The sequence below is a fragment of the Nicotiana tomentosiformis genome, chromosome 1, assembly GCF_000390325.3.
Source record: "Nicotiana tomentosiformis chromosome 1, ASM39032v3, whole genome shotgun sequence".
Taxonomy (NCBI): Eukaryota; Viridiplantae; Streptophyta; class Magnoliopsida; order Solanales; family Solanaceae; genus Nicotiana; species Nicotiana tomentosiformis.
Genome location: NC_090812.1, coordinates 23,167,363 through 23,189,847, shown reverse-complemented (window position 1 = coordinate 23,189,847; position 22,485 = coordinate 23,167,363). Strand labels below are relative to the sequence as shown.

General features: G+C 37.7%; 3 protein-coding genes and 1 pseudogene across 4 annotated transcripts; 1 reads left to right on the top strand and 3 right to left on the bottom strand.

The window, feature by feature from the left end:
• Positions 1-538: 538 nt before the first annotated feature.
• LOC138904473 (uncharacterized) lies at positions 539-2,089 on the top strand. The gene is made up of 3 exons (XM_070192972.1): positions 539-995; positions 1,122-1,894; positions 1,940-2,089. Exons 1-3 carry the CDS (start codon positions 539-541, stop codon positions 2,087-2,089), a joined length of 1,380 nt encoding a protein of 459 aa, XP_070049073.1.
• Positions 2,090-8,561: 6,472 nt separating this feature from the next.
• LOC104121693 (uncharacterized) lies at positions 8,562-11,128 on the bottom strand. 2 transcript variants are annotated; one of them, XM_070179354.1, is made up of 4 exons: positions 10,994-11,128; positions 10,520-10,915; positions 10,282-10,404; positions 8,562-9,335 (listed from the first exon to the last, which is right to left on the bottom strand). In XM_070179354.1, exons 1-4 carry the CDS (start codon positions 10,994-10,996, stop codon positions 8,778-8,780), a joined length of 1,080 nt encoding a protein of 359 aa, XP_070035455.1. In that variant the 5' UTR covers positions 10,997-11,128; the 3' UTR covers positions 8,562-8,777. The 2 variants fall into 2 exon arrangements, 1 of the variants encoding a protein (XP_070035455.1); XR_011409104.1 differs by having other exon boundaries at positions 9,196-9,335; positions 9,493-10,404.
• An 8-nt stretch (positions 11,129-11,136) lies between these two features.
• On the bottom strand, positions 11,137-13,355 carry LOC138891396 (disease resistance protein RPV1-like; annotated as a pseudogene).
• A 2,022-nt stretch (positions 13,356-15,377) lies between these two features.
• Positions 15,378-17,639, bottom strand: LOC108943062 (disease resistance protein RPV1-like). The gene is made up of 2 exons (XM_018766743.1): positions 17,217-17,639; positions 15,378-17,108 (listed from the first exon to the last, which is right to left on the bottom strand). The coding sequence occupies exons 1-2, from the start codon at positions 17,409-17,411 to the stop codon at positions 15,897-15,899; spliced, it is 1,407 nt and encodes a 468-aa protein (XP_018622259.1). The 5' UTR covers positions 17,412-17,639; the 3' UTR covers positions 15,378-15,896.
• Between the last annotated feature and the right edge of the window lie 4,846 nt (positions 17,640-22,485).

Below are 22,485 nucleotides of genomic sequence, written 5' to 3'. Positions count from 1 at the left end.
TATTTGGTTTAGTTTCTTGACTAGAGTTAGTCAAGGTTTGTTGCTTTGTAATAGAGTTATTGCAAATGGCTTACAATAGAGTTATTGTAAGGAGTGAGGGATTAAGAGTTTAATTCCTAGATTGACTAGAGTTAGTCAATGTTTGTTGCTTTGTAAAAGAGTTATTACATAGGGTTTACAATAGAGTTATTGTAAGGAGTAAGGGATTAAGAGTTTAATTCCTAGATTGCAATAGATTGTAATCTGAAGATTGCGTGGTTTAGTGGAGTTGAAATCCTACTAGGGTAGGTCGTGATTTTTAATCCCTTGAGCAAGGAGTTTTTCACGTAAATATTGTGTGTTCTTTATTTATTGCCGATTTACTGTAGGAACATATAGAGAAGCTAGTTCCCTATACTGTTTGGTTTTAAATTATGTTGTTTATCGTGGGAATTGATAGAGAACCTGGTTCTCTATACAGTTTGTTGGACTCTTAGTTTCTATCAATTGGTATTAGAGCAGGTTCCTTCTAAACGTTTAACATCTAGAAAGGATCTACATGGCTGCTCCACCAAACTTCGAGGCAGGACAATCAATGTACAGACCACCAAGATTCAATGACCAATACTATAGTTGGTGGAATACAAGAATGCATGACTTCATCATGGCTGAGGACTCAGAGTTGTGGGATGTAATCTATGATAGACCTTTTGTTCCCATGAAAACTGTTGGTGAGGGAACAGTTACAATCCCAAAAACAAGAAAAGAGTACAATGATGCTAATAGAAAGGCTATTGAGAAGAATTTCAGGGCAAAGAAGATTCTTGTTTGTGGCATCGGACCAGATGAATACAACCACATCTCAGCTTGTCAATCTGCTAAAGAGATCTGGGAAGCTCCTCAAACTGCCCATGAGGGAACTACTCAAGTTAAGCAGTCCAAAATTGATATGCTTACTACTGAGTATGGGCTTTTCAAGATGAAGGAGGATGAGTCTATTAAAGATATGCACACACGTTTCACCTCTATTATCAATGAGCTTTACTCCCTTGGACAAGTCATCCCAAGAAACAAGTTGGTCCGAAAAATACTCAGTGTTTTACCAGGTTCTTGAGAAAGTAAATTGAATGCTATCACTGAAGCCAAGGATCTGCAGAAGCTGACCATTGATGAACTCTTTGGAAATCTCAAAACTTATGAGATAAAGAGAAAGAAGGATCTTGAAAGAAGAGAGCCCAAGGAGGAGAAGAACCTAGTTCTCAAGGCTGGCAACAACGACTCAAGTAGTGATGAATCCGACATGGACTATCTCACTCGAAGATTCCAAAAGATGATTCGAAAAAATGGTGTGATTCCAAAGAAAGGAAGTTCCAACAGGAATTTCAATGGAAATGATTGCTGCCATAAGTGTGAAAAGTCTGGACACTTCATTAAATTTTGTCCTCTTCATAAGCAGGATCATTACAAAACCAACACTGATAAGGCGGCTAAGAGGAACCGGGTCCATGACAGAAAGTTCAAAAGAAGAGATGCTGCTGACAACATGGTGAAGCAAGCCCTGGCTGCCTGGGGAGATTCCTCCAATAAATATGAAGGTGAAGATAACCAAGGAGATACATCTATGATGGTTGCTGATAACAATGGATTTTCAAAAAATGAGTCAATCTTTGCACTCATGGCCAAATCTGATGATGATAAGGACAACAAGGAAGATGAGGTAAGTTTTCTTGATGTTCAAAGAAATTTGAAAACTTACTCTAAGAAAAAATTGTTTTCCTTAGCAAATGTGTTGATTGATGCCTATCATAGCCTTATTAATGAGAAAAATTCTTTAATAGAAGAAATTGGTGACATAGAACAAGAGAGGGATGATATGGTAGTTTCCATTGTAGACTTGAAGGAAGAAGTGGAAGAAGTAACTAGAGAAAATAACTTGTTTAAAAAACAAACGAAAAAATAGATGGACAGCCCTAAGAGTAAAGAAGTGGCTAGTGAGGCTCAACTTGAGCTTGAGAGTGAGCTTAAGAAAGTTAAAACAAATATTGTTGTTGAGCTTGAAAAGAATAGACAACTTCAGGAGGATCTGAAAAGGGTTAAAACATTATCTTGATAAGTCACTTAAATGGACCCGGTCCTCTGATATAATAACATCTATGTACAAGATTAATGATGGAAACATGCAAGGAATCGGGTTCCAAAAGGCTAAAACCTCCTATAATCCCCATAGCAAGTATGTAATTGTGGCCGATAATTGGCTGTGTACTCACTATGGTCAAACTGGTCATTACAAGAATTCTTGTAAATTTAAAATTCAGTCTCTACAGAAAAATAAAGTTTTTTGTTGAAAAGAAGCATATTGTTGAGGAACCTGGTCCTCTAAGAGGAAAATATATGTTGCCTGCATGGGCGAAAAGAAGTTTGATCCGCCCGTTCTATCATTATAAGGGACTCAAGCTGGCTTGGGTTCCTAAGTTTAATCAATGATTTCGTGTGCAGGCTAGAGTGAGAGGTAGCAAAAACAAATGATACATAGATAGCGGCTGCTCTAAGCATATGACTAGAAGAATGGATGATTTCCTCTCACTCTAGGCCTTCCAAGGTGGGAGTGTGTCCTTTCAAAATGGCAAGAAGGCTATATTCTTGGTGTTGGCAAAATTGGCAAAACACTCTCCCATGCAATTGATAATGTGTACTATGTGAATGACTTGAAATATAGCTTGTTGGGTGTGTCTCAAATCTAAGATAAGGAAAAATGAAGTGAAGTTCTTGTCCAAATCTTGCACTTTCACCAATCTCAAAACTGGTGAAATGATATTGATAGCCAAAAGGTTCAGGAACATCTATGTTGCAAACCTTGATTCACTGAATGGTGGTGATATAACATGCCTAAGTGTCATTGATGATGATGTAGAGTTATGGCACAAATGACTAGGCATGCGAGTTTTTATTTGCTGAAGAAGTTGGTTATGGAGGACCTGGTTCCTGGGCTAAAACATTCAACACTACCTGCTACTTGATTAATAAGTGCATGATCAGGTCCCTTCTCGAGAAGTCTCTCTATGAACTGCTCAATGGGAGAAAACCCAAGCTGACTTACCCGAGAGCCTTTGGATGCAAAATATTTTGTTCTCAACAATGGTGGCAAAGGGTCACATAATAAAGAAGATGAAGATGAAGATGAAGAATTTACAAATGCTCCTAGTGAAGCTATAGATATTGCAAATGGAAAGATTGATTTGATGAGTCAAGTCAAGCAGAGCGATGAAGGAGATCCAGTAGAATCTCCAAAAGGCACAGAGGAACCTGGTCCCTCTATCACCTCGACTGAAGTTGAACATAGGGTTGTTGATGCTGCATTAGGTACTCCTGATGCAGAACAAAGGAGTAGAAGTCATTATTCTGTTGATGTCAATGATGTTCCAAATATTGAGGAACCCGGTCCTTCAAATTCTGAAGTTTAAGTATCCAACAAAAAAGCAAAAGAGTTCACATCCCTTCAAAATGTAATCACACTCTTAGGCTCTAGTATTCAACCTAGATCTAAGGTAAGGAACAGGTTTGCCCTCTCAGCCTTCTTGTCTAAAATCGAGCCTAAGAACATCAAAGAAACATTGAAAAATGCTAACTGGATAGCTTCTATGCAATAAGAACTCCATCATCTTGGGAGGAACAAAGCATGGCACCTGGTCCATAGGCCTTCAGACAGAACAGTGAGTGAAACCTGGCCCAAAAGAATCTCACTTGAAGGCTGCCAGAGGAATTTTGAGGTATCCTAAGGGAACACAGGACCTGGTCCTCATATATTTTTCAGGAGATAATTTTGACTTGGTTGGATATGCTTATGCTGATTATGTTGAATATCTGGTGGGTAAAAGGAGCACATCTGGAATGACACATTTTCTAGGTCATGCTTGATCTCATGGGGTACAAAGAAATAAACTTTGTGGCTCTTTCTACTGCTGAAGCTGAATCTGTGGTTGCTACTTCTTGTTGTGCTCAACTACTATAGATCAAGCAACATCTTGAAGACTTTGGTATATTTACAGCTTGAACCCGGTACATCACAAGAGAACGAAGCACATTGATATGCGACATCACATTTTGAGGGATACTGTTGAAAAGGGTTTGATTTGTATGAAGTTCTGGAAAATGTAGGACCAGGTAGTAGACATCTTCACCAAGGCGATGAGCAGGGAACACTTTAAAAGAAATCGTCTGGAGTTGGGGTTGATCAAGCTTAACTAAGGACCTGGTCCATCGATGATTGGCTATGTTAAGAAGGAAAGGTACATTGCTAAAAAGTATTTTTTGGCGACATCTAACTCAAATCTATATTGTTACAGGTATACATACATGACAGTTTCAGGATAAAATAAGTAAGAGTGACATTGCACTTCTAGGAGTTTTTGCTCAAATTTTCAAAAACCGTCAAGGAACCTGGTTTCCGTGACTCAGGTTAGTAGTCTTTTCAATACTTATATGCCTTTTTAAACTGCCAAAAGTGTCATGTCATTAATTTATTCCCACCTCTTTCCAAATTTTTGAAGTCCAGAATGTTAAACCTTTTCTGAACTGACCCGTTTCCTCAAAAAACCATTTCCTTCTCTTACACCCAACCAAAACCGATTCTTTTCTTCAAAACCAAAATCAACCTTGTCTAAAAAAGAATCCTTATCTCCAAATATATTACAAGTGAACCCAACTATGCTATCTTCCAAAATCCTAACTCCATCTGAATCAAAACCCCAAAAAGTCTTTGGTAGATTTTGATGGGACTTTAACTGAAAGGGAACAGAGTAGATCTAATATTCTAGAGAGTGGGGCTGAAATTGTTGATGGGTTTTATATAAGCCTTGAAGGATGGAGGAATTAGTGAATGTGCTGGAAAAAGGGGAACTGAATGAGCGACCTGATCCCTCTAGCATATATCAGGATATTAATTGGTATCATGACTTCTTTTTTAGCTTTGTATTTAAACGAACTTCTGATCCAGTAAAAAGGATTGAAGAAAAGTAGGATTATTGATGATGAAGTGGCGTGACCTGCTCATGTGGTGAATATAGAAGAGAGAATGAAGCCGAAAAATCTTCACGTGTGAGAAAGAATTTAAAAGAAGATCAAAATGGAGAAAAGAAAGTTGCCTGAGAAAGATGCAACAAATGATAAGGGTGAACAGATTGAGAAGAAGAAGAGGGAGACATGGCCACTCAGGAAAAAGAAATGGTAGTGTGAGTGAGGAACCTGGTTCCTTACAGAAGTAAAAGGTTGAGTTATCGGGTTTGGAGAGGTAAAAGACTTTGAAGTGTCAAAAAGTGTTGTTAGGCAGAGTGTTGACTCTGATATTAATGAAAGAAATAGAGGAACTTCTTGACATTGTTGAGTTCCAAAAAGAGAATCACCTCTCTGTTCCTCCAAGTCCCAACGTTTATGAAGAAGAAGTAAAAACGGGGACTAAGTTTGTTCTTGATAAAGAGAAGCTTGGGGAGATTCTTGGTGATCTGATTGATGGTTCAGCCTGCTCAGATAGGTAGAGAACCAGGTCCCCGTGGACCCTTGGCAGGATAGAATGCTCAATTGAAGGGTGAGAATGAAAGATTGAGGAAACATGTGGAGGACCTGAGAGAGCAGATGATCATTGATCAAAGGATTGTGAATGAACGAATGAACAGGCTCATCAAGGCCTTAGATCCTTACTTTTCTTCCTGCCTAGTGATCCATGTCTTTCACTCCTTCCAAATTTCCTCGAATTCCTATCTTCTTTTGATCCTTATGTTTGATGAAATTGGTACTTTAGTTGTTAAAATTGTCATATTCTATATTGTTAAAACTACTGTGCTTTTGTTATAATTATTATACTATGGGCAATCACTCTATTCTGTATAATGACATTCACTTGTTGTTCTTCTTGTTATTGTTTATGCTGTGTTACTCAAGTGACATGAGTTAATGTTGCTGAACTTTTTTTGGTTGTGCTTCTTCTGTTATTCTTTTCAATGATGCCAAAAGGGGGAAGTTACATAGGTGTCAACAGGGGGGGATAGAATCGAATTGTTATGTTGTGTTGTGCATGAAAGATAGCTCTGCTTCGCATGGGGAACGCTGCTGATAACATGTTGATTATCGGTCTGATCAGAAGGGGAACATGTGAGGAATCTGGTTTGCCAAATGTTCTCGAGGAACCAGGTAGGGACCAGATGTGATCAGTACTTGTAAGGAATCTGATTCTCAGGGGAATATTAATTCTGGGTTTGTCATTATCAAAAAGGGGAAAATTGATAAGTTATGCTATTTTCTGTTTTGATGATTTGCCAAATAATCTCGAGGAACCAGTTGTGATCAGTTCCTTTGGTCTGGTTCTCAGGGGAATATGGCTGATTCGTAGGGGGAACAATGTGGAGATCTGGTTCTCATGGAGAATATAAATTCTAAGTTTGTCATCATCAAAAAGGGGAAAATTGATAAGTTATGCGTCTTTTGTTTTGATGATTTGACAAACTTCTTGAGAGATACAGATAAGGAACCTGATACAATTAGTTCCCTTGCGTTCAGAATAACTAGTCAGATGTCTGGTTCAATTCTCAATGAAATCAGATAAGGTAACAGTACATGGAACAGATAGGGATCAGTTCCCCTAGTCGTTGTGCAGTCAACTCTACAGCTGTAAAAGTTGCTGCACTGTATCATATGGCAGGCTGCTGCACTGTACCGTCTGGCAGTAGTACAACAGCACAACTGTAGCTTGCTAAGGCCAAACTAAAGGAAACTTTATTGCATCATCCTTGATGACATCACACATACATATTATCAACACGAGGCAAGAGATTTCACCTCTCAAACACTTGCAAATCCAAATATCATATTCTCTCAAGTACTAGCCTTCACCTCTCTCAAGAACAAAGTTGTTGTAACTTCAAGGACCAGATCCAAAGATTGAAGATATCTTAAGTCCTTAGGTTTGTTGAGTCTTTGTTATTTTGTTCTTCATTTGTAATCCTACACTACTTTCAAGAAGTGTCTTTGTAAGACAGGTTTAAACCACTGTCTGGTTTAGTTTCATGACTAGAGTTAGTCAAGGTTTGTTGCTTTGTAATAGAGTTATTACAAAGGGCTTACAATAGAGTTATTGTAAGGGGTGAGGGATTAAGAGTTTAATTCCTAGATTGACTAGAGTTAGTCAATGTTTGTTGCTTTGTAATTGAGTTTTTACAAAGGGCTTACAATAGAGTTATTGTAAGGAGTGAGGGATTAAGAATTTAATTCCTAGATTGCAATAGGTTGTAATCTGAAGATTGCTTAGTTTAGTGGAGTTGAAATCCTACTAAGGTAGGTCGTAGTTTTTAATCTCTTGAGCAAGGAGTTTTTCACGTAAATATCGCGTGTTCTTTATTTACTGCCGATTTACTGTGGGAACAGATAGAGAAGTTGGTTCCCTATACTATTTGGTTTTACATTCTATTGCTTACTGTGGGAACTGATAGAGAACCCGGTTCTCTATAGAGTTTGGTGGACTCTTAGTTTCTATCAATCTCAGATGTTTTAGATAAAGTTACCTTTTGTTTTTGTGTTTTCCCTAGTTTATATAAATCCAATCCCCTTTATTGAAAAATGAGTATCATGAACTATGACAAATTCACTTCCAGCTCTTTAGGGGTCGTTTGGTAGGATGCATTAGATAAAATAATGCATGCATTAGCTTTGTGTATTCATAATGCCTTATTTGGTACACTTTTTGAACTATGCATTAGTTATACACCCTATTTGGTATTATCCTTTGCATAACTAATGCATAAGAAACCATGGCATTAACAATGCAATGAGTTTTAATGCATGCATTAACTTAGTTAAAGACAAAATTGTCCTTCAAAATTTATGCTTGATTAAAATATGCTATTATATTAATGCAAAATTGAAATAATCCAAGAAAGTGGAAAATAAAATTATATCCCTAGTAAATAAATAAATACTTAGCATATTTTCTTTTTTTAAAAATAAATATTTAGTTCTATACTACAATATAGGTAGACAAATCAAATAATTTTTTTAAAACCTTGTGCATATAAAAACAGTCCTTAACATATGTTTCTTTTAAAAAAATAAAGTGATGGATTAGTTATGAGGGTATTTTTGTAAACAAACAATTCTCTTAAAAATTGAGCAATGCTTTAATACATCAAACCAAACAATGGATAGAAATATGTTAGCATAACTAATGCAAGCATTACTAATACACCATATTCAACATTATTCTTATACACCCTTCCAAATGACCCCTTAGACTTTCCTTAGCAGAGGTTTTCTTCCTTAGGAGTAGGGACTATATTGGATCAAAGATAAAAAGTAGAAAAGAAAATCTATGGTGTTCTTCCTGTCTTTGAAATGGCAAATGACCGCATTAAAATTATCAAAACACCAGAATTTTTTTATGAGTTAAGTGACTTGAGAACTCATCAACTTCTCACCTTTCCTTATGCAAAAGATGGTAATTTCATGAAAGTGAACATCTCATTTTAGTTGCTATCCTTTCTCTTTGGGGATCTATATAATATAGTTAATAAAGTATTTAAGCACATATTTCTTGGATATTAGTGAAGTGTCTATCATTAAAACAAAAAATTATGAATAAGATAAGAATAGAAGTACTGACTGTCATCCAAATCCAAATTAATAATTTTTCTAGAAAATAAAATTTCAAATGAGGGGAAAAAAAAGAATATACTTGTGGAGATGGCTAAGAAGACATGATATGTTGCATCTAACTCCTCCAAAGATTTTATCGGGTATATTCCCACTCATGGATCTCATGGTATATATGGCAAAATGAAGTTCAATCCAATCCCCATATGGCCAAAGCAGTATAAATCTACAGGCCCTTGACGTTCGGCAGGGATTGTCCCCTGATAAGGATAATCTCGCTGCATTTCTTGACTGTTTGAGTCAGAAATCATGTCTACTTGCTCACCATGCATTATGTGAATACCGATCTCCTTGATGTTAAAACCTGTCATAGTAAGCACTGTGACATTCAGTGTGTCACCAGTATCCAGCTGACTCCGAAATTTCCAGTGGCTGAACCATAACATTTCTTTGTGGGCTTCAGGAAGACCATAGCAAGTCGGGCTATAAATCAGTTTCACATTCTTTTGCTCATTATGGATTATCAAATAAAATTGGATACCCTCAGTCCAGACTTTCCAGTCAATTGTGTAAACTGAGCACACAGTTAAGCCCTGGATCTTGAGATCAGGAAGTGCAGGGACAGTGAAAGATATAGCTTCTCCTACATTTTTGTGACAATACCAATTAGGAACCTTGCTCCCCGGAAGAAATAGGCTGATCAGTCCTCTTTCAAACAATGCCTGCGTCATGAAGAATCACACTCAATAAATATGAAAACGAGCAAAACAAATAACCAATAGCTACAGATGTTACATGAAGAAGTTTGACCGAATACATGAAAGTAAATCCCCCAACCCTCTCTAGGGAGGGAGGAGAAAATGGAAGAGGAGAAAGTACCTTTGCTGGTCCTCTACTTTCCTGTATTAGTTAAGTTGTTATACAATTTCACTTGAGAGTTTCCCACAGAATCCCACGTGCTTAATTCCAATGATTTCATTGTTTTCTCAACTCCTCTTATGGCTTCTAACTGGAAGCTTCCCCCCATCTAAGTGAGTTTTTTACAGCCAGTTGAAGGGTGAAGTTTCGCACGGCATCCTACTGATAGATATGTTACTTTTTCCAGGGAAGTGCAGTATCTCACCTGCAAATCATGGACCCGAGGTAGGTCTATGAGAGACTTAAGCATTGTACAAGAACTTAATTCAAGTGTGTTGAGCCTGGAAAGAGTTCTGACGCAATCTGGAAGGCAACTGATTGGATTTTTACTAAGGTTTAGGTCCTTCAACATCACTAAATTTCTCAAGTTCCTCGGAAAAGCAACTTCAGATAGATTGCCCCAGCTAGACTTAAACTAACCAAAGAGTTTGGCAAAGAGACCCATGGAAGCTGTAGAGCATTTTTTGGCTCAGAAACCCAAGACCGGATGAATGCATGCCATGTTGCATTCTGCTTTCTCGTAGAGGCCGCTAGTTGACTCATTGGTATTTCATTAGCAAGAAACACTGTCAAGGATTTCACCCTCCATAGATCTCTTGGCAACTCTACAAGATTTGAGCAACCAGATATTATGAGGGTTTTAAGAACTTTTAGCTTGCAAATCTCTCTGGGTAGTTTCTCAAGTCTTTTGCAGTTTTTGATATTTAACAAAATGAGCCGAGCCTCTAAGGTTCCAATGGATTCATGTACCTCAACTAGATTGACACACTCTTTAAGAACAAGCTTCTCCAGCATTGGGAGTCCTGAAAAATCAGGAGTTCTGACAAGAGAACGAGAATGGCTGAGGTTGAGAAATTTTACCAGCAGAAGCACCTAAAAATGAGAAAGATTAGAAGAAAAGGATGAGTAATGAGTTATTATCCATATTAATTCTGTAACACTTCACTAAAAGTGGAGGAAACTAATAACACAAAAACTAGTGCCATACCCTTCCTCCATCCCATAGTCTTTCCAAACAGCTGTTCCTCATGTCAAGAACAGCCAAGCTCTCCAATGGAACATCATTTGGCATACTCTTTAAAGGAAAACCTCTCCAATATAGCCACCTCAGGTTCTTGGGAAAATCATTATAAGCACCATTTAGATGTGTATAACTGATCTGAAGCAGTCTAAGCTTGTTCATAACTGTAAAGATATTTGTTCCCAATTCAATCACATTTAAGGTTCTTGCAGGAAACTTGATGAGATTCCTGGAGAAACCGAACCGATAACTCTTAACTTCTGTAAACGGCGACTTTCTTCCACTGCTAGAACTTCCCATGAAGGATTGATCTTCCTTTACCATATTCATGTCAAGGAAAAGACCTTCAATTGTCTCTGAGCCCTGAAAATAATTATTTACAAAGGGCTTAGCAGTATCCGAAGGAAAAGGAATTATATACATGAGAAAGAAAATGCTTACCATGTCATCTCTCAATACATTAAATGAATCCTTGTAGTGCCACAACCGGGTACGTCTCCCAGACTTCTTGGGTGATTCTTGACGGACTATTTCTCAGCCCATGTCCCGAAGCATTTGATGCATTATCAACTTGTTACCCTCAATTGTCAACAAGAGTCTATCTGCGAGATTCTGAATCCCAACTTTTGTGTAAGTATAAGATTCGTCAAGTACTGCAATAACATAATCTTTATCCTTGTAAAGAAGCAGGCCATGTCAAGGAATAAATTCTTATCATGGTCATCTTTTAACGAATCAAACCCCAATTTTAGTTTTTTAATTATCTGGCTTGCAGGAATCACTTCCAACTTGTCTAGTGCACTTTTCCATACATGAATATTCTTTCCACGAAGAGAAGAACCCAAAACTTGAAGTGCCAGAGGAAGCCCTCCACAATGCTTTACCACCCTGGTCGATAGTTCCATGTACCCATCAGCTGGATGGTCCTCCCCAAAGAATGCCAACTGAAAAGCTCCAATGATTCATCATTACCCATTTCCTTGACTTCATGGACTTTTTGAATTCCATGAACCTGGAGCAAATTTGAATTCTTAGTTGTGACGATTATTTTACTTCCTGGACACAACCAATTTTTCATTCCAATTATAGCGTGTAGCTCTTCTTGTTGATCAACGTCATCTAAGATGACTAGAACTCTCCTAAAACATATAGCATCTCTTATCTTGATGATCCCTTCATCAATATCCTGTATTTTATTCTTTTTCCCAGTAAGATCATAAAGGAGCTGTTTCTGTAAGCGAATTAAGCCATCAGGTTGCTGAGAAATATCTCTTATATTTGCAAGAAAGCTACTACCTTCAAATCTTTCAAAGTTCGTAGTAAAAATATACTTGGCAACAGTTGTCTTCCCAATTCCACTCATCCCACAAATTGCAATGATGTTATCATCATTTGATCCATTCCGCAACCATGACAATATATTTTTGACCCGCGAACTGATCCCAACCAGGTAAGGCGCAACACTAGAGATTGTGCGGTTCAATTTATCCTCAATGAGTTGAAGAATCTCTTCAATGAACTTTGACTCCTTCCTAATCAATTGTTAAGAAGCAAATTTATTGGCATAGTGTCACATCTGAATTAACCAACTCACAGAGGCTTTTGTATACAAGCAAGCGAAGTCACAACTGTGCAATCAGCAAACAATTTGTTGAATCTGAAGTATCAAGATTATATGACCATTTCTCTTGCACAAAAACAGAAAGTGAAAAAGCAAGAGAAAGAGAAAATCAGCTAGTCCGGCACGAAATTCCATCGATGCCAACCTATTCATATAAATACTTTAACCTCTAACTCCATTTCGTTTTTAATGAAATCAGCTTGTACCATACAAGTGCTTTGATGTGCGGACTAGCTTGTACCAAAGGATCCTAAGCTTTAAATGCTCAACCCACACGTCACTAATATTTGGGACTTCACGTAGATTTAAATTTCCCAGACATTAATGTGCGAAGAAAGAGCCCATTGTTCAATTTTACTCTCTCCCTTTTCTTTTTTTCCTTAAATAGCTTTAGCTTCACTATTATTATTTTTAAATTTCCTAATAAAAAGGTTATAAAAAAGATCCTCAAGAAAATGCACCTCAAATAGCATATGCAAGGAGGAACAATTCAAAAAGGTTACTTGAAAACTGAATCTCAATCAATTCTTGACTACGTTGCAGCACAAAGAATTTACTGGTTATGGGAAAAACTTACCCATCTTCTTGATTGTTCACTAGAACACCACCCAAATCTGCAACCTCTCCAAGAGCTGCTCTCCATTTTTGAACCTTATCCATCCACTCCCTCTTTCCTTCATCACTTTCAGCTTCAATTTGCTGCTCATATCTTCTAAATGCTTCTGCAAAGGGATCCACATGATAGAAGACAGGAAGAACTGCATGCCCTTTGGTCCTCTTATGTTGAAGGATTTTCACAAGTTCATCAAGGCACCATGTGGAAGTAGCATAGTTCTCCGAGAGGATAATTATTGAACTCCTCGAGTGTACGATTACATGCTCTAATTCTGTCTTAATATTTTCCCCTCTCTCAATCTCATTGTCATCCTTAAACGTGCGCCACCCTGCACCTACCAAAGCAGCATAAAGACGATCAGTAAAAGTTTTGCGGGTGTCTTCGCCTCTGAAACTCAAGAAAACATGATAAATGCATGGAGAAACAAAAGAGGACGATGTTTGTGGTTTTTCATAAACCATCAGATCAAGTTGACCAATTCTCTGAATAAGGATTCAATGGTTATATAATTAGACAATGCTTTACAAACCAATGTATGAAATAACAACAAGAAAATGCAGACTAGAGAAAGCTAATTAGGCTAGTTCCTTTATCTGCTAATAAATTAATATGCTTATTATTTATTTAATTAGGAGTGAAATCCTCAGCCTTAGATCATTGAACATGAGTCCAAAATCTGACTCATCGTTCACTTACTTCTGCCTCCGTCACAGATAAAGAATTAAATTAATCAAAGATGGTCTAGGAGTCTATGTTGTTTGATTATCAAAATAAGATAAAAGGGGTCTACTGCTTAATTAACTAATCCTTCTTGATTAGTTTATTCAGGATTCTGCAGCTTGGACTCATCAGTTGCACCGACCACTATTTTTTCCAGACAGACAATTTGATTTTCTGCATAAAGCATCTAATGTTACTATATAATAACCACCTATCTTATGGTCTGAATTGGGAAATTCAATACTCCAAGCCAATACCATAAAAATAAAATATAAATTTCTGAAAAACATTGGCCTTACAGGTAGATATCATCACCACAAATTTAAATTTTGCAGAATTTTGGAGAATAAGATTCGAGTTAAATCTGCTTATGAACAAAACAAAACATCGTCAAGGGAGGGGTGCGGTCTAATTTGTATCATAAGTGAACCTGACTTGATAACTATTTCAAAACCAAAGCTAACTGCTAATTATGCTGATCTGCTTGTTGCATAAATACACCTAAAAACTGTAGTAAGAAAATCATCAAATTCTAAAAACATGAAAGAATTTCTAGCCATATATAGTTTCGAGCTCTTACACAAAAAATCAAATTGAACTGCATAAAATCCTAAAGCCTTTGCAAGTCTTGAACTTCTTCCATATTCACGGATAAAAGGGCGGACATCGAGTTATGTTGCTAAGGAATTTGTTGAGGGCATCTTCATTGTCCTTGAATTTAGGAACAAATTTTCTGAGAGCTCTGACGTATGAAGGATCAAATTCTCCGGTAATACAAAGAAGCCTGGTAAGACGACGAAACAAGTCTTTGCAGAGAATTGCATTATAAGCACTCCTTTGTTTCAAGGGCCGCTTCGGATTCGGACCAAAATAGTGCTTCACACAAAACCCTGTAAGTGATAGCTTATCATCCTCCTCGTCTGTGCCGCTGATGAAAGTGATAAATAGTACTATTGAAGAAACTATGAGTATATGAATGATAATGATAATTTTGAGCCTTCTTGGAATATCGAGCGCCATTAATTACTGCTGATTTAGCTTGCTACCGCAATTCCTGTTAGGTTTTATACTGTGATTTTTATTACGTTTTACACTAGAAGTAGGATTTGAAGGCAATATTTTCCGGGAGCGGATTAGAGCAATTCCTGTTAGGTTAAATACTGTTATATTCAGATGTGCATTAAAATTAATATCTAAATAAATAATCAAGATTGTTTGTTTTTTCAATATTTGGAAGTATAAAATTTAATAACTTATCTTTATTTAAAAATTAATAAATAGAAATTTTAGATTAAAATACTAATTAATATAATACTATATCAATAAAATATTTTTTTATGATAGTCGGTGGTGGTTGTGGGTGGTGTTTGACGGTAGTTTTGGTTATGGTGGTGGTTGTGGGGGAAGTGCACCATTAGCCACTTTTAAGCCTACTATTTAAAATATATTTATAATTTATAATATATTTTAAACATTAGTCAATTCACCCAAACTTCAGACTAAGTTGAATTTGAAAATTCAGAACTTAGTGTTCTGAATTGTTGAGCTACTAATTTGAAATTCAAGACTAAATGTCCTGAATTTCTAAACTACTAATCTAAAATTCAGGACATAAGATTCGAACTTTTGGATATAATTTTCGTACTTTAGGCCTGAAGTTTAAACTTTGAGGTTTAAACTCTAGGACGTCGTGTCCTGAAATTTGAGCGAAATTGGCTAATCTTTAAATACGTTGTAAACTGTAGATATGTTTTAAACAACATGCTTAAAATATGGCTACCTAGTGTCATTTACACGTGGGTTGTGGGTAGGAAAGTTCATTCTTATTGTTGATCTATTCAGTATATCAGACTTCAGGGCCAGAACAGTGTCACATAAGCCACCATACTGCTGTGAAATATAAGTACAAAACTGGATCATAACACCAAATAATAGCTTAGATAACTTTGTAAGTGAATGGAAAATCTACACTCCCCTTTCTCCATTTAACCACAGATTAGAAACTGCCTTTTGTGGACCCAATGTCTGCTTATTTAACTTCAACCCCAAAGATTGATGATCCCTGCATCTGCGCTGATGGGTGAAAGTAAAGTTGACATCTTGAATGAATTGGGAACCTAAACTTTCTGCAATCAGGATTCAAGAATAAATGGAGAGGTGATAGACGCCTAAGCTTAGCTCATAAAGAGACAAATCTCCTCCAATTGCATGCTCAAGTGGATAGCAGGGACGACGACATCCCTCCTTTGCATTCTCAGATAGGGTATCTTCCTCCCTTTGTTCACTGCATACAAGATGGGCACCAAATTCCCTAACCAAGCAACTCATGCTTAACGAAACAACAACTTGATCTCCTCTTTCTAGCTGATCTCCAAACTTCCAACGACTTAACCATAGCATTGGATTACCAGGAGCTGCAATCCCATAAACTGTTGACCATAAATCCATTTGATCCCCTTGGTCTTATTGCTCACTTTTATGAAGTGCCTTACGTTAAAACATTCGTCATAACATTCTGCATACGCAATGCATATCTCTAATCCTTGTATCTTGACGTTAGGAAGTTGAGGCACAGAGAAAGCTAATGAGCTCCCTGTGCTTATATTATTGAACTTGGTAGGAACCTTGCCTCCAGGAATGAAAATGCTGTGTATACCAAATTCATACAGTCCCTGAACGGGACCTTTGCTTTTCGTTGAGGTCAGATAGTTGCAAAGTTCCACATCTACTGCTCTGACCTCCAAATTATCTAGGCAAGATAGATCAACAATATCATCAATGTCTTCAATAGGATCTAGCTTGAATACTCCCTGAACCTCAACCAGGTTTCCACAATTCTCTAGGTGCGAGTCAAGTAACCTCATGAAGTTGGGTAGATTTGTTACTCTATTCAGTGATATGCAGTTACGTGCATTCAATAATTGTAAACTAAATGGAAGTTCCGGTATCCACTGGAGCTTTGTGCAGTCAGCTAACTGAAGGGACTGCAGCACAGTTAGGCTCTTCAGGCTCTCTGGCAGGGTAGTAATGGGATCTCCTCTTAAATTCAGATATTTTAAGGAGGACAAGACAGAAAGATCATAGGGAATAAAAGTGCCAGTCAGATTGCAATGTGAAATATCCAAAATTTGTAAGGTGATCTGAAAGAGTTCTGACATTGAACGTGCTGACTTTGGCCACGGTGACATCCAAGACCAGAAGATTGAATAGACCGATTTAGCAGGCAGAGAGTCACTGCATATTGGCTTTTCACCCTTAGAGGCAAGTTGATCTCTGTTAGTCACATTCTGCGGAAGTGCTTGCAAAAATTTTTGATTTCTCATTGTCGTGGAAAACTTGAGCTTCGAGCACCCACAGAGTGTTAATTCTTCTAAGGATTTTATTTCCCTAATCTTCTTTGGAAGCTTCCTAAGGCTCTCGCATCCCCTCAGATTTAAAACAAGAAGTTTATGAAGTCTTCCAATGGACTCATGGACCTTAACCAAACTTATGCAATCTTCAAGAATAACTCTTTCTAGATTCGGCAGTCCAGAGAAGTCAGGTGTCTTCATGAGATGGCGTGAGCGACTAAGATCAAGTATCTTCAATGATCGGAGAGACTGAGGAATAATAGATAGAGAGGTAGAGAGTCAGTGCAGAAAAATTTTCAAAAAGTCTGCCAGAATACAATCGGCCACAAAATTAAACATGAGTGGAAGTCAGCAAACCTTTGCTCCATCCCAGGTTTGATGCAGGTTGCTGTTACTCATTTCAAGAACTACAAGATTTTCATGAGGAAAGCCACTTGGAAAGGAAGTTAATTGGGATCGATACCAGCATATCCATCTTAATTTCATCGGAAATCCTTCATAGGTGCCAGAAAGCTGCACATTATCAAGCTCCAGAAATCTCAGTTCTTGCATCTTAAAAAGTGCTTTAGTACTTATTCCAGCTTCATTTCATACACTCTGTGATCTTGCCGAAATAGAATTCACTCGACACCAAGAGAAAAAGCCTAGGCAAAGCCTCTTAAATGATTTTTTCTTGAGAGTCGGTGTTGAAGTACTCCGTGAATCATCACAATGAGGTCTTTTTGATATATTTTCATGTTTGTCTGGTTTGCTTTCATCTGATCCATGCATTTTAAGAGTAAGCCCTGTTGCGGAAGCCAAATGTATATAGTGTGAATGAGTCACAACTACTATACCAAAAATTATGACAACCACTAAATAATAAACAAGACAATAAGACAACAATAAAAGAACACCAGAATTTACTGAGGTTCGGCCAATTTTGCCTACTTCCTCGGACACAATCAATATTTTATTCCACTCCAAAATTACAAGTGAAATAATACTAAAGAGAGAAGATACAAATGCCTTAAGAAGATAAAAGGCAAATGAGAGGTGTGTTTAAATCCTAAACATTAGGCCTCCTTTTATAGGGTGAAATTCCCATTCAAAATTGTCATCCACCGATGTGGGACTTTTGACAATTTCAACAAATCTCCACCTTGGCAAAATTTCACATCTTCAATTTTCTCTCAATAACAAATTTTGGTTGTGTCTTCATCTTCAATCTTTAGTGTTCAACAATGTTGATCAAATCCAAACAATGTTGAAACTTGGCCGCAGTCACCACTTTTGTCAGCATATCAGCAGGGTTCTCCGTAGTATGAATTTTCTTCACCGTGACTCCACCTTCTTCTATGATTTCTCGTACGAAATGATACCGAACATCAATGTGTTTCGTCCTTGCATGATAAACTTGGTTCTTCGCTAATTGAATAGCACTTTGACTATCACAAAAAATTATAATATTTTTTTGTTCAATACCAAGCTCCTTTAGCAACCCCTGAAGCCAAATTGCCTCCTTCACAGCCTCTGTAATAGCCATGTACTCTGCCTCTGTTGTAGACAAAGCAACTGTTGACTGCAAAGTAGACTTCCAACTAACTGGTGCCTTTGCAAAAGTAAACACATAACCAGTAGTTGACCTTCGTTTGTCCAGATCACCCGCAAAATCTGAGTCACAATATCCAACTACAGACCGATTGCCTTCCTGCTCAAAAACTAACCCAACATCTACAGTACTATGAATATACCGTAGAATCCATTTCACAGCTTGCCAATGCTCCTTTCCTGGATTATGCATATATCTGCTAATAACTCCAACGGCTTGTGAAATGTCAGGTCTCGTACAAACCATTGCATACATCAAGCTACCAACAACATTTGCGTATGGTACCCTTAACATATACTCCTGTTCAGTTTCATCCTTTGGCGACATAGTAGTGCTTAGCTTAAAATGGGGAGCAAGTGGCGTACTAATTGGCTTAGTCTTCTTATCTATGCCAAAACGCTGTAGTACTCTCTTCAAATATTCTTTCTGAGATAAACAGAGTTTCTTTGAACGTCTATCTCTTATTATCTCCATGCCAAGATTTTTTTTTGCCTCACCTAGATCCTTCATCTCGAACTCCTCCTTCAGTTGAATCTTCAACTTATCAATTTCTTCCGAATTCTTGGAAGTTATCAACATATCATCAACATATAGGAGAAGATATACAAAGGAACCATCATTAAGTTTGCACAAATACACACAATGATCGTATTTGCTTCTCTTGTACCCTTGCCGCAACATAAACTTGTCAAATCGCTGGTACCATTGTCTAGAAGATTGTTTCAATCCGTACAATGATTTTTCAAGTTTGCATACCATATTTTCTTTTCCAACAACTTTGAATCCTTCTGGCTAATTCATGTAGATTTCCTCCTCCAAGTTTTCATGTAAAAACACAGTTTTTACATCCATCTGAACTAGTTCCAAATCCAACTGTGCTACCAAAGCCAACATAATTCTAATGGAGGAATGTTTTACAACTGGAGAAAATACTTCATTGTAATCAATTCCCTCCTTCTGAGCATATCCTTTGGCCACCAATCTTGCTTTGTAGCGAACATCTTTTTGGTTAGAAAATCCTTCTTTCTTTGCAAATACCCATTTGCACCCAATTGTTTTCTTTCCCTTCGGGAGATTGGCCAATTTCCATGTATGATTCTGATGAAGGGACTGCATTTCTTCATTCATGAAAATCCTCCACTTATCTTCTTCTGAACTTTGGATTGCGTCTTTATAAGTGGTAGGAACACCATCAGCTACAATTGAGGTTGCACAAGCAACCGTCTCTATGAGACGAACAGGTTTCGTTATTGTCCTTTTTGGCCTGCTGGTTGCTATTGATTCAAGTTGTTGTCGAGGTTCCTGAGTTGGAATCTCCCTCTCTACTGGCTCTTCTTCCAGAGGGTAATCTTCATGAGTTTCCTCCTCTGCTTCTTGTGTAGGAAAAATAAATTTTCCCTCAAACTCCACCTGCTTTGATGCACCACCAGTTTGTTTGACATCTTCAACTGTCACCTTATCTGTTATGGCAGATTCATCAAAGGTAACATCTCTGCTGAATATAATATTCCTTGTCTCTGGACACCATAAGCGGTATCCTTTGACTCCAGAAGTAATCCCCATAAATATAGCCTTCTTTGCTCTCGGATCCAATTTTGACTCTTTCACATGATAGTATGCAATTGAGCCAAACACGTGCAAAGAGTCATAATCTACAGCAGGTTTTCCATACCATTTTTCAAATGGTGTCTTGCCATCAATAGCAGCAGATGGTAGACGATTAATGAGGTGGCATGCATATGTAATTGCCTCAGCCCAAAATTCTTTGCCCAAGCCAGCATTGGACAACATACACCGTACCTTCTTCAGTAAAGTCCGGTTCATACATTCTGCCACTCCATTCTGTTGTGGTGTATGTCTGACAGTAAAGTGTCGGACGATGCCATCATTTTCACAGACTTTATTGAAATGATCATTTTTGTATTCACCTCCATTGTCTGTGCGAATACACTTGATCCTCCTGCCTGTTTGATTCTCCACCATCGTTTTCCATTTGAGAAAAATTCCCAATACTTCATTTTTCCTCTTCATTGTATACACCCACACTCTTCGGGAAAAATCATCAACAAAGGTTACAAAATAGTACTTTCCACCCAATGAAGGTGTTTTGGAAGCACCCCAAACATCAGAGTGTACATAATCCAAAATGCCTTTAGTATTATGGATCGCTGTACCAAATTTAACCCTTGTCTGTTTCCCTTTGACACAATGCTCGCAAAACTCCAAGTTGCAAGTCTTTACGCCTTTTAACAATCCTTGATTAGATAGAACTTTCAAGGATTTCCCTCCAGCATGTCCCAAGCGCATGTGCCATAGCCTGGTTGCTTCTGCCTCTTTGTCATCACTGGATGTCACTGTTGCTGTCCCAATAACTGTGCTACCACGATAGCAGTACATGTTATTGTTCTTCCGATTGGCCTTCATTACCACTAGTGCACCGGAGCATATTCTCATCACTCCATTTTCTGCAATGATTTTGAACCCTTTTGATTCTAGGGCTCCCACAGAGATGAGATTCTTCTTCAAACCCGGTACATATCGAACATCTGTTAATGTTCTGATCATTCCATCATGGCTCCTTAATCTTATTGAACCAATGCCATATGAGGTAAGAGGGCTGTTATCCGCTGTGTGGATGACTCCATATTCTCCTTCTTGAAAATTCACGAACCAGTCCTTGTTGGGACACATATGATAGCTACAAGCTGAGTCCATCAACCATATGTCTGATGATGTTTATAACTCTGTTGTAACTAATGAGAAGTCTGAATCATCATAATCAGCTACATTTGAATCCATAATGGCCTTTCCATTGTTATGTCTGGCCTTATTCTTCAACTTCGGACAGTCTTTCTTCCAGTGCCTCTTTTCTCAACAAAAGGCACATTCATCTTTGCTGGGTCTAGATCTCGACTTGGATCTTCCCTTCTTAGTCCTCGTTTGATTTTGAGGACGACCCCTCACAATTAGTGCTTCTCCTTCTCCGTCCTTCTGTTTTTCTCCCTTTCTTTGTTCATAGCTGTACAAAGCCGAACAAACTTCTCTGAGAGAAATTTCGTCATTTCCATGGAGTAGAGTAGTTTCAAGGTGCTCGTACTCATTAGGAAGTGACCCCAACAACATCAAGGCCAAGTCACCATCATCAAAAGTTGCATCCATATTTTGCAAATCTGTGACCAACTTATTGAAACTGGTGATATGTTCATTCATTGTGGTACCAGGAACATAGGTGAAGCGAAACAGTCTCTTCTTCATGTACAATTTATTTTGACTGTTTTTCTTCAAAAATTTATCCTCCAGTGCTTTCCATAATTTACTTGCAGAAGTTTCCTTTGTGTATGGATATTTCTGCTCTCTAGCAAGGTAGGATCGAATGGTACCGCAAGCAACACGATTGATAATTTTCCAATCTTCTTCTCCAATAACATCTGGCTTCTTTTCTTCAATGGCAAGATCTAGCCCTTGTTGAAAAAGAACATCTAGAACCTCGCCTTGCCACATCCCAAAATGTCCTGACCCGTCAAAAATTTCTACCGCAAATTTCGCATTTGACACAATTCTTGTCATAAGCGAAGATGCCAACGATGACGTATTATTGACACTTGATGTAGATTCTTCTTGTTTACTGTCTCCCATTTTGACACAAATATTATTTAGTAGCTGACGACACAAATCAAGATTATTTCCTTTCTGGTGTGGAAGATCAGACTAAGCTGCAACCACAGAGCATACTCAGACAGAACCTTGACTCAGTTACCAAGATAGATCTTTTCTGATGTGGAAGATCAGACTATGCTGCAACCACAGAGCATACTTAGACAGTACCTTGGCTCTGATACCAATTGTTGCGGAAGCCAAATGTATATAGTGTGAATGAGTCACAACTACTATACCAAAAATTATGACAACCACTAAATAATAAACAAGACAATAAGACAACAATAAAAGAACACCAGAATTTACGAGGTTCGGCCAATTTTGCCTACTTTCTCGGACACAATCAATATTTTATTCCACTCTAAAATTACAAGTGAA